Source organism: Mauremys mutica, chromosome 11 (assembly GCF_020497125.1).
Source record: "Mauremys mutica isolate MM-2020 ecotype Southern chromosome 11, ASM2049712v1, whole genome shotgun sequence".
NCBI classification, from domain to species: Eukaryota; Metazoa; Chordata; order Testudines; family Geoemydidae; genus Mauremys; species Mauremys mutica.
In genome coordinates this window covers 13,001,174-13,013,377 of record NC_059082.1, presented here as the reverse complement: position 1 = coordinate 13,013,377, position 12,204 = coordinate 13,001,174, and the positions used below count along the sequence as shown (strand labels likewise).

At 40.5% G+C, this 12,204-nt stretch overlaps 1 protein-coding gene across 2 annotated transcripts in view; it reads right to left on the bottom strand.

Moving 5' to 3' along the window:
- AKAP13 (A-kinase anchoring protein 13) overlaps positions 1-12,204 on the bottom strand; it is a 123,163-nt gene that overhangs the window by 78,734 nt on the left and 32,225 nt on the right. For both annotated transcript variants that reach the window (XM_044978947.1, XM_044978946.1), the window contains exons 4-5: positions 5,247-5,608; positions 2,020-2,073 (exon numbers count right to left, since the gene is read on the bottom strand). In XM_044978947.1, the coding sequence (XP_044834882.1) occupies positions 2,020-2,073; positions 5,247-5,608 (416 nt within the window). The remainder of the gene's footprint in view (positions 1-2,019; positions 2,074-5,246; positions 5,609-12,204) is intronic.

Below are 12,204 nucleotides of genomic sequence, written 5' to 3'. Positions count from 1 at the left end.
TCATCATACAATATATATACAAACCCTTGGCAGAAGACTGGGGAGGAGGGTGGAGGGAGAAGAGAGAAGAGCCATTTGTGTGACCAGCTATAGACTGGAATTAGTTTGAGGCTGTGCCATTGTCCCCTCTCCAGGACTCGCTTGTAGGGTATCAAAAAGGCTGGGAGGCTGGGGCAGTGGTAAAGAGATAGAATGAGAGAACACTGACTAAAGAATCTGACCTAAACTGGAAAGGTAAGTAGCGATATTAAGTGGCCAACTTGAGACACGTTCTCTTTATGATTAGCATAAGGACCCCAAGCTCCTCTGTAGAAGTCAGGTGGCTATGACTGTGCAGCTGCGAAAAAGCAGTTAGCATGCATATGCTCACGAGGCAATCCTTGCATGCCACCTTCCAAAGTACAAAGCAGTGTGGAGTCCGAGCCGAATGGAGTCCATAGTGTTTCATTAAGGGTGGGTGTAACAATAACCTGAAGTCTACTATATTAATGAAGGTAATAAGGATATCAGTAGGTGTGAGCACACATGAAGATACCGGATTGAGAGCCTCAAGGGGAAGCACAGAGGAAATATCACCATTTCCTCTTTCACTTGCTCTTCTCAGAGCCTATAATATCATAATTAGAGATGCTAAGTACTTCACCGAGGCCTGTGCAATCTGTACTGCACTGTAAAGGAAGATACCGCAGAAGGCACACAGAGCACTAATTCCTTGAGGCCGTGCTTGAGAATTTAGGTTTTTGCATGTTGCAGCAAGATGTGAGAGCGCATGCTTCTGTGGAGTTGAGAGTCAAGGTCAACAACCATGTCAAAGGCTTGTCAAGGGCTAACGTTTCACTCTACACAACCAGAAAGAAAACCAGCAGCTGTGTTTACAGCCAAAGATCATGTAGAAAAAAAATTCTCACTGGTGCAACTGAACCGGTTATAGCACTCGTGGGAATATATTGCTGAACCCCTTTACTATACACAAGGCCTTAGGAAACATCTATACACAAAAGATCCATGTTCTGTGGCATTCCCTGAATGAGTGTCATGGCACATGAAGTGAACCAGCGTAGCAGGTACTTAGTCTCTCAGTCAAAACAATGACACAATCATAAGTAACATTTCAAAGAAGTGGGTACATCAAAGGAATTAATGGGTCTGGGGTGTGGCAGGGAGGACAAGGTCAAAAACAACAACAAAACTCCCCAAAAAACCAGGGCCCTGGAGGGCAAAGGAAGGATCCCCTACTGCACCTCCAAGAATTCTAACAGCAATAGCAGCAACTATTTTTGTAGGGTCTACATAGTGTTTCTGTAGAACCAGCATTCAGTTTTTTTTTAAAAACTTTTTCCTTAGCTGTAAGCATTGCTGCTCACATAAATTAATCATGCTGATGCTTCAACGATAAAATAGGGGTAAGTTTGCCTTATCCTTATTTTATTTATATATAAATAAATATGTATGGGGAGGATAAGAAATCATAAACGTTTGCCAGATAGAAAGGGACAAAAACTGGTTTGAAAATCATGCTTATTTTCCAGCTTTTAAGAGGCAGGGTTAAAAAAAACCCAGAAAGTTAAAATTAAAGCAAATCATCTGCTGCAGGTGTACCAAGTTTATTATATATCCTCTGTACTATTTTCAAATATGTTCCTACATGTCTATCCTGGAGATCTAGGGATTTTGATACATTTTAAACAATAATTAAGGCGAACAGACAAATAAACAATTACTTGCCCATTTAAATTCAACCTCCAGTCCTAAATATATTATTTTGTTGGATGCTTCCAATCCGCAAAATATCCTTCAACCCACCCCATCAACTAAAAGCCCTAGAAAGAATGACTTTGCAGCTTGCACTGAAAGGGCTGTGCCAGGCTAAGGGTGAGAGCGATGAAATTGGATGCGTGTCTCCATATAAGACAAATGTTCCAAGAAGTACTGAATCTAAACTGGATTAACTAATATGAGAGTATGAAGTTAGTAGACATTCAAATGCAAAATGGTTAGTCAAGTTAGTTGGCTCTGTACCTTCTCCTATGAATGGGAGGCTTCCTTATACCATCCCCCAGAACTCGCGTTGAACTGAAAATGAATCATGGAAAGCGGTCAGAGATGAGAATGGAACAAAGTGAACAAATGACAGCTGAAGGGAAAACGCCCATTCCTCCCACCCCACCCTTCTCCCCCCAAAAAACAAACAAACAGCAGAAGGAAGGAATGAAAAGGGGAGTATAAAAAACTATAGCATTTAAGGGAGCAATGCGTCTCCTGTGAAGTTATCTTCCTCCCTCTATTTCACAGTAAGGCCTTGTTACTGAACAAAGTATAACGGCCACTGACAATGGTTGCATATAAGCAGGTGCCAATCATGGGTCGGCTGTATGTGTAGACGAGGACAAACTAGTCAGTGCTAGTTCAATAGCAGCCATTGTTAGCATCCCTCACCAGCAACAGATCTACGTGGCAGTGTAGACAAAGTCTAAAGGACCATCAGTGAAAAATCTAATTTTTTCTTTCCTTCAAAAGGGCATTAGAAACATGGCAATTAGTGGCAATCTGACGGCATGGCAATGCTGAAAACATGGTGTGTGACTGCAGTTCACAAAGACATCCTCGAGCCAGCTATAATCCAGCTAACATGGACACAGGAGCAGTGACGCATGGTAGCACGATTCCAGTGTGGGCTAGCCACCTGAGTAACTGCCCTGGGTTCCAAGTGCCTGTGTACAGTCCACCATGAACCCTGTACTGCTCCATTAGCTATACTAGGAACATTAGCTGAGTATGTCTATGAGCTGCAATCCACCCCAGGTGAGATGTGTAAAACTCAGTATGAACTCTAAGAATTACCAAGAATGAGCAAGCTCCATTGGAGCCTTATCAGTATTCTTCATGAGATTTATAAAGGAAAAAAATGTTTTTAAAACCATATTTAAAAGATATTTAAGATGCTCAACAGGTTTTGTCTTTTTCTTCTTCTTTTAATAAAAAGATTATGCGCCACTAATTTTGTACCATAGCAATACAGAGAATATCAAATCTGTTATTCCCTGCTTTTGCTAGAGGATGCATGGGGGAGAGTAGCTCTCTCAGGGCCTGGTCCAGGTTTCATTGTAGTCAATGGAAACACTACCTTTGACTTGAATGGAACTGGATCAGACCCTCAGCCCTTAACGGAAGGGATGGAGGAGTTAAATCCCAACAAAAATATTCTAGTTAAATAGTTCTTAGCAAACACCAATCAACCAAACAGAGATTTGGGTTTGAATAAAACTTAATTTCCAGGCCTTTATGCATCATAAATAAGCAAAAAGGTGCAAACCCCCAACTGTTTTTTCCTTTACACGTCACCTTTCAGCCAGACATACACCCTTGTTTATTGGTGGCTGTGTACGTGAAAATATGAAAATAATTCCTGTGTTTCTTTACTTAAAAAAGAATATATCAATCATTTACAGTAGGAATATTTTCCCATGTCACAAACATCCAACCTGTGCCATCCAATCTCTGATTCAGAAGTTTTTAACACCATCTGCTTAGCATTAGCTGTAACTGTCAAATATGCAGAGTTTATTACTCTCAGAAATCCTTACATAATAAGTTCAGTACATAAAAAGTAAATCTTCCTCAATGAATTTATGAGCTTATAGACTCAGTCTATCATAAACTGGCTTTGATCTCTGAAGCTGCCTCTCTTGCTGTTTCAAAATATTGGTGTGATTTTATTTGTCTGTGTGTCATCCTGGGACCTGGGAAGAAGTCCAGAAAGGGGTGACAAAGTCATGTAACAAAACAAACAATGCACATTACTTTCCGAGTACTGAATGGTTTCTCAAGTTTAGCTTTAGAGGAAATAAAACTTATAATTTAAGGATCTATAATATCTCTTCAGTGCGTGAAAATAACATCTAGAAATGTCAAGGGGATTTATGCACATGCATTAAAGGGTGACATATCTCTAAATCGGGGTCATCAAACTCTGTCCTCTGGCAATTTACCAGGAACCAAAGGACAAATATTGGTTTTAATATAATGCAGACGACTCTGGCCATGTTACTTGTTAATACGGAGCTGTGACCCATGAAAACAACAACTCCCAGCAGTCAACTGATGATTTAGTTGGGTTTGGTCCTGCTTTGAGCAGGGGGTTGGACTAGATGACCTCCTGAGGTCCCTTCCAACCCTGAGATTCTATGATTCTATGACTCCTGATGGACCTGCAGTCTCCAACAAGCCACACATCCATATTGCAGATGAGGGTCGTATACAATATATGTGACTCAGGGAACAATCTTTGACCACCCTGGCTCTAAAGGGATGTGGGTCCTATTTAAATCAATGGCCAAACTTACTTGGTTTTAACAGGACCAGGACCTTAAACGACTATGTAAAACTAGAGTAACTTTTGTGCGGTGCAAATGAAGAAAGGCTGATGCGCGTAAGAACATGCTGGGTACAAAGGGAGTCAGAGAACTTGATAGTTACTCAGAATGCAGAGGGCTTACTTCTAATCAGTTACTTTATGGGTGGAATTTTTCTGCAACTAGAGATCAAGGGAAGAGTGGTTCTGGAAAACAACATTATTTCTTTTCACAGTAGTTGATGTAAAGAGGTACATGGCATTCCCTAGTCTTTTCTGAAAGGAGAGAAAGCTGAGGGGGAAACTGGAAGAACACCCTAGGCATAGGGTGTATAGGGTCTGTCCACTTCATTCAATACTGCAATTCTATCAGGAGTCAAACTGGAACCCATCCATCCCAGTCCCAAGACTGAAGGTGTATATTTTTCCATTACACCTTACAGCCCACACAACACCTTAACGTGAGAACTCTACTGATTAATAGTGGCTGTGTTTATTCTGTGGTCGCCTAGATTTAACACTCAGATAACCCATCCTTTAGCAAAACCCTCTGCATAGGAACAGGAGGTGATAATTTACATTAAGGACTGGTCCAAGGTGTTTCCATTCACTTCAATGGGCTCTAGATAAGGACCTAAGTCCTCTGAAAAGCTAAAATATATTGTAGACATAAAGTACTTTTAATTCAACGTGTAATTAAAACCAGGAAGATTAGTTTGTTTGTTTGAGGGCTTTTTTTTTTTTTTGGTAGTAGGTGGTTCTCTCTCTCTCTCCTCAGAGTTCATGGAATGACCTCATTTTTCTGTTTTTGCACATCCTTCAAATGCCAATCGCAATGCCCACATGCATGTGCTTATGTGCGTGTAAACAGCTTTACACAGCCTTTTTCACTCACCTCCTGTGATTGATTTCTGCCTCATTGGCAGCATTCTTCCCTGGCCCCCAGCTGTGCCGTCGGAATGGTGACAGTGGTCGCATGGAATTTCTTAAGACAGAGGAGTGGGTAGGCACTTCTGTAATACTGTCCATCTCTTCTTCCATCTCGCCTGAGCCACCAAGTTCACTCTCCCGTCCCCCTGCGGCTCCCATGTCAACGCCGTTTCCATCCAGAGTGTGCCTCTCCTTAGGCCTGTTGAAGTTTAGAGCATGTGGAAGGGATGTGTCACTCCCAAGAGAGGAATTCCTCTCCAAAGAGACTGTGTCATCTGCCGATGAGCTGGAACTGGTGACATCGCAAGCAGACTGTTCCTCTTCAGGCTGTTACAGCAAAAGTAAAAACATGAACCTTAGATAAGAGATCTCAACTGACAGCGCTGGCCAGAGCCAGTCATCACAAAAGCTAGGCCCGTTCCTTCTAATTTGTGCTAGTCACCGTCTACAACTTTGCTCCCTTGTTTTATCCTAGCCAATAACTCATCCTGCTACTGTAAAGTTGGGCTCCCTACTCAGTTCTGCCAACGCAATCCAATCCTGACACTACAACACTTCCTGCTATTCTATTAATGTCCTTCTCACAGTTCTGTCAATGCACTGTAACCCTACAATGTAGCTTCTCCTGCATTTCCAATCCTAAAGCCTTTTACCAGGCAAAGATTTGTAAGCCTGCCAAATACTTATGTAGTTTAAATGATGGGCACAGATGATTGCTAGGTCATATGACTTCAGTCAGCAAACTCAGTCCTCTTTGTGTGAGCTGAACCAGATTTGTAGCTTCCAGTCATTACAGCAAAAAGGGTAGCAAACTGTTCCACTGCACCATACAGCACAAACTGAACATTAGTCAGTAGCATAAAACAAACACACACAAAATGATTAGTCCCCTCCCCCAAGCACCTTCCATTTATCAAAAAGTTAATGTCAGGATTTTCAGCATTTGTCAAATCCAACTATAGTTGACAAATACTGTTCCACAGGATTGGCCGCCTTGTGGGACGGGTCTTTATTCATACTGTAATCTTGGGTTTAACTTGCTCCAAAAGCAGTGAGTGGAACCCCAGCTAGCTCTATTCAGCTATCGGCCACATTCTGACAATGCACCCTAAAGCGAGTCTATGATTATCCTGTGTTCCCAGTGGCTAGAATAAAACACACAAGCATGTTGATGACATCACTTTCAGACTCAAGGCCAATGGGGAAAGTTTCAATGTATACTCCTGCAGAGCCCTGCACTGTATCATTTAAAATAATAATATTCAGAATGATCCATCCAGTTGTATATAATGGACTATTCACCAAAGCCACAGTGGCTAACTGTCTTCAATTATCAGAGGGGTAGCCGTGTTAGTCTGGATCTGTAAAAAGCGACAAAGAGTCCTGCGGCACCTTATAGACTAACAGACGTATTGGAGCATAAGCTTTCGTGGGTGAACGAATACCCACTTCGTCAGATGCATATGACATCTGACGAGGTGGGTATTCACCCACGAAAGCTTATGCTTCAATACGTCTGTTAGTCTATAAGGTGCCACAGGACTCTTTGTCGCTGTCTTCAACCAGCAGGCTCACTGATATTCAACAGGAACTGAGCATTAGGGGAGCTGCAGCCTGTCAAATCTCATTTGCAAAAAGCTAACAGAATACCAAATTCAATTGTCAGACGAGAGGTGTCCCTTTACAAATGCAACAGACAACAGTAACGAACGTGAACACAAATGCTGTTACCACAGTCCCACTATGGGGCACCTCAAAGTCCAACATCACGGGCTCTTTAAAAATCAGTCAATTAGACCACTTCAGAGTCTGCATGTTTCTGTTCTGCGTTTGTACTAGAACAAAAATATCACCTAAAAGCTGCTATGGCGATTAAAAAGGGAGTATGAGGTGTCTGAAAACAGTCGGTGGTAAAATACCCCATAATTTAAAGAGAAACCTTACTGCCAAGTTTGGTGGGCATTAGCCCCGCTTCTCATATCAGTTTAATAAGTACAAGATACATTTTTTAAGACACGTATTAAAGAAATGCTTCCACATTCTTTCCCACAATCACATCCATCAAAAACCAACATCCACAGAGTAGACTGCATTAGTAATACCCCCCCCCGCAAGTATATATTTTTGGTTGAAATAATTCAGTGATCTGTGTGTCATGATAAGGAATATCAGCTATTAAATATCATTTTTGTGTAAATATCCTCTAGTGACAAAATTAGGGTTAGGAACAGTATATTACAGTACATTTTTTAAATGAGGTTTGGGGTAAAACAAAACAAAAACAGAAGAAATCTGGAGAAGCTGCCTTATAAAGTCACTGGGTTTTTTTACATCATTGATTATGAGAACTTGGCATTTGCATGTCATGGTGACAGTTTATTGAACTGCCTAAATCCAGACAAATTACTTAGTAGTCATGATGAGAACAATATTTTAATAGAGAAGGAAATAGTTTGTTTCTTTTTTCCAGGTCACAGGAAGCTGTTGTCATAATTAGGGCAGTGTCCCTGAAGGGAAGGAAGATTGCATCCTGGCTGACCACCAGAAGGGTGCAGTTAGTTAAAGGACATTAATCCTGGATGCAAATGGAATGGATGTAGTGCAAAACTGTCAAATTACTATGTTTTGCTGCCTAACTCTAAGCCATGCAAAGGGATTTTTATTTTCCAAATGGAAATAAATTTACTAAAGCAAAACATCCCTATTTAAAAAACAAACAAAAAACAAACAGAATTACTTTCCCTCATATATGTGCTTGCTTGTTTCTTAAATTGCAGCTGGACAGAATCAAAATATAATTTAAAAATTATAATTATAACATTTGGTTCATTTATGGTTTTGCCTTTATCTCTTGGACTAGTTTAGTAAAAAAAACAAGGTGCAAGTTGCTTGAGCCTCCAGTGTACAGTCATGACTCTAATATCCCTCCTGTTCTTCAGGAAAAGTTCTCCTAAATAACACTGATTTCCTGTTTTAAAAAAGACACTCCCTTCCTGTAAGACAAAGCATTTAAAGAGTCAAGACTAACAGGGACACAGTGTGGCCTAGTGGATACAGCACCAGACTGGGACACAGGAAACTTGGATTCTATTCCCAGCTCTGCACATGGGTGATCTTGACCAAGTCACTTCACCTCCCTGAGTCTCAGTTTCTCCATCTGTAAAATGGTGATAATGATACTAATCCTGTACTGTAAAATACTTTGAGATTTATAAATGAAAAATGCTGTAAAGGAAGAATTATCATCATTATTATTATTATTTAAATGCTCAAGAACTCTGGGCTGCACAAACTGATCTCCAATTTCAGAATTGCTCTTGAGCACTGAATTATACACACAGTTTTTTATTTCAGGATTCCCAATCAATGTAAAAGGGCATCTCTGATTCACAATGAAAGTGTAGCTTGGCACCTGTACTTTTCAATCAACTATTATAACGGAGATTTATTAACTTAAGTAAATAAGATGTTAAATCTCCCAGGAAATATTGCATATATCAGGCTATGGCTAGCTAGACGCATCATGTCTGCTCTCCCTAATTTGCATAGCTAATTAGAAAACCATTAAAAGCTGCATTAGGAATAACAATAACTTAAAAATGAAAACGGTGCAGCAGAGGAGATTGTGTCTGTAGATGGGAATCATCATGTTGGAAAAACCTGTACAAGATTTCAAAACCTGGAATGCAGAAAATGTCCTTTCACTCCATTAACAAAACATCCTCTTTTAGCCCCACTTATCGGCTACATGTAAATTCCCTAGATAATGATGCAAATGCAGAAAACAAAACCCGTAACACAAGACTGGAACCTCTCAATATCACAAGGCCCGATAGTCATAAGCTATTCATCATCACCACTATACAGAGGGTTGTTTTTTTTTGTTTTGTTTTTTTTAATTTAGCAATTTTCCATCACAGTAGATTAAAAAAAAAATCTATCTTAATAGAACTTGTAAACTGTGCTGGCAGGTCAACAGACCACACCTGCTTACTATTCCTTCCAGCTAATGAACTCAGGTACTCAATGCTAACCCTGCTGATGACCCGGTGTTGGGGGTGATTACTAAACTAGGTATGACCCTGGCTCCCAGGTGTTAGCTAATTAAAAAAACAAACAACCCCCCCCACATCATCATACCTTAGCTCCTGGGAACTTTTTAAGGAAGGCAGATTAATTAGGGTGATGGGAATTTTACAATCACAGAACAATGTCACATGGTCTTAATATGTGCCAAAAAGTGGGAGGGTCTTAACATTAAAATTAGAAACAGTTTCCTTTGTTTCTTTTGTGCTGTTGTTCAGGGGAGTATGAAGATTCTGGGGAAAGAACGAGATCATAGATGAAGGTAAAAAAGTTAGTGAGATGGGGCCATAACCCAGGAGGAAGTCTTTAGGAGAATCCTAACTCATATTAGCATTTTGGGAAGTGAAGGCCAACAGATCTACTCGTGACAATGATCACTGTACATCACTATATATCACCGACTGTGCAAGATTGAAAGCTTTAGGAAATACTCCATAGGATTTCTCTTCCTTTTCCAGTGTACCACAGCTTAAATTGTTAGACTGTTGTGTGGCTCAAAAAGATAAGGAATACAGTCTCAGGTGTGACCTCTGGCTCACAGAGGTCATCTGCTTAATAATATCTGCAAGGGCAGGTTCACAAGCTGCATGGTGACTTGAAGTGTCAATGGGAGCTTAAAAGCTAAGATGAGCAAGCAATACCAGTTATGCCCCAGGAAGACAGAGTTACACAGACGACAGGAAATGGCCTTAGACAGCATTAATCATTCACAGAAGAGAATGTTGCAATATCTGCCTACTGCACAGAGAGCTCTCTAGAGAAGGAGGAGGAGGATGACTAGGCTATGGGAATAAACACTGGAATAGAGCCTGACATTTTGCTGGAGTCTTAGGGCTCATTGTCTAAATGACTCTTGGATGCCAGCAACTGCCAAGTATCTGAAGAAACAAGTCGTGCTTTGATGATAGGGTCTCTAACTGAGGAGCTCTTGTTTCTTTGGCACGTGATGCTCAACCCTGCATGTGCCAATCAGAACAATATGGAAGATGGGTAAAACACATAGTCATGAGAACATATACATATATATATACATAGTCAGGTGCGGTCCCAGGCATCTCGCAGAGATTGACTGCTCAGAGGACTTAAGCCTGAACAGGAGCGGGGCTTAAAATGGATGAAATGTTAACAATCTTGTGGAGGCTACAAGAATTTCTGATGTTCACAGGAGGCGCCATATAGCCATAGGCCTGCTCTGCCTACAGTTTCCTGACTATATTAAACAACTAATATTGGATTTCCAGCCACTGCTATCATTCACTTCACTGAGTATTTGTATAGTAACTCTTGCTATGAAGAATGGATGTTTCATACAGCAAACAGCTGCTGCAGCAAGCAGTTCAAGTGTAACTCCATCCAAAGGAGAAACAAGCACTTTACAATAAATAATAATCAGGAATGGGCAAAATCAAAGGGCTCGAGGTTTTGAGACCCTCACGTGCTTTCTGTTTTATTTAGGATTTTTTGCTGTTGTTCACACAAGTAGTTCATAAACTTTTTTTTTCTATAGTTTAAATAAATTCCTCTTCCCCCCACTCCACTGCAATTCAATTAAAACAATATTGACCTCGATAAAGGGACGCCTGTGCTAGTTACTAGGGACAGAACTACCTCTAAGACAGACAGGCTATAAGAAGTCCTACAGTATATGCTGTGCTTGAGCGCTAGGATTTCTCTCTCTCTTCTTTACTCCTGTGGAAGCCAATTAAGTTTTTCTCCGACACTCCTTTTTTAAATTAATTCTGAATTGGTTTTTCAATCTCTCCACTTTCCACTCGATTTTTCAATCTATTTTTTTTTAATTCCTGCTCCTTTTCCACAGTATTTCCTATAAGTTTAACAACACAGACCCTGATATGTAAGAACTGGTGTGCATATCACAGAATTCCTAGCCCGACCTGCCTGTATTTTGATAGTCTCTCTCCCCTGCACAAATTAGTCTTCAATTCCTAAACCAGAACTCGTCAACATTTGGGACTCAAATTGGGAGAGTGGTCTAGGATATATTTAATGAATTTAACTCCTTGCTGTTCATGTACAAACCTGACAAGAAGCAGGGCAGTGAGCAGATTCTGATTTTTATAAGATTTGTAATTCAGAATCATTTGCTGAATGGGTTTCGTGAACATTACGGGTCATTCATCAACTATTTGCTGTGACTACCACTCAGGATTTGCTATGAATAGCTCTCTATTTATGCTGTGTCTTTGGTCACCTAAGTTACATGATCTTGGCAGTGCTCCAGAGCTGGACGACTCCCAAACCCACAAACACTTTAAGATGGCCATTCAAACATCAAGACTTGTGTAAATGCATATTCTCACCATCGTTTCTCTGAAATACGGCAATATTCACAGCGTTTTCCATTTTGAAAACTTTTTTATGGACACAACGTGCTGGTACTAACATTTGTGAAAAGTGAGCAAAAAGGGCCACAGCTGCCATCTGATTGGGGTCAGTACTCATTCGAATGAATGTTCAAAAACCACTTCCTTTTAAAAACTCATCTTTCCCATCTCTAATTGGGACCCTGGGAAAAAAAGATGAATGAAAACCAGAAAAAGCTACTGAAAGCTTGATGGTATTGATGAAAGCTTCTGGTATTTATAAATATACAATGGATGGAGGCACAAACGTAGTAAAGAGGTGTCAGACATATAGGAAGGAGAGAGACAGGGAAAAGGGAACTCTTCTGTTTAGATTTGGAGCGTTAGCAGAGCGGAGACAAAAGTGCTTGTAAGGCAGAGGTCAACTAAGTCATTTCAGCTTTGAATAAGCTTCCAGACTAAATTGCTAAATCTTTTCAGTTTTACCCATCTCTAGATGGGAACCACTGCAGG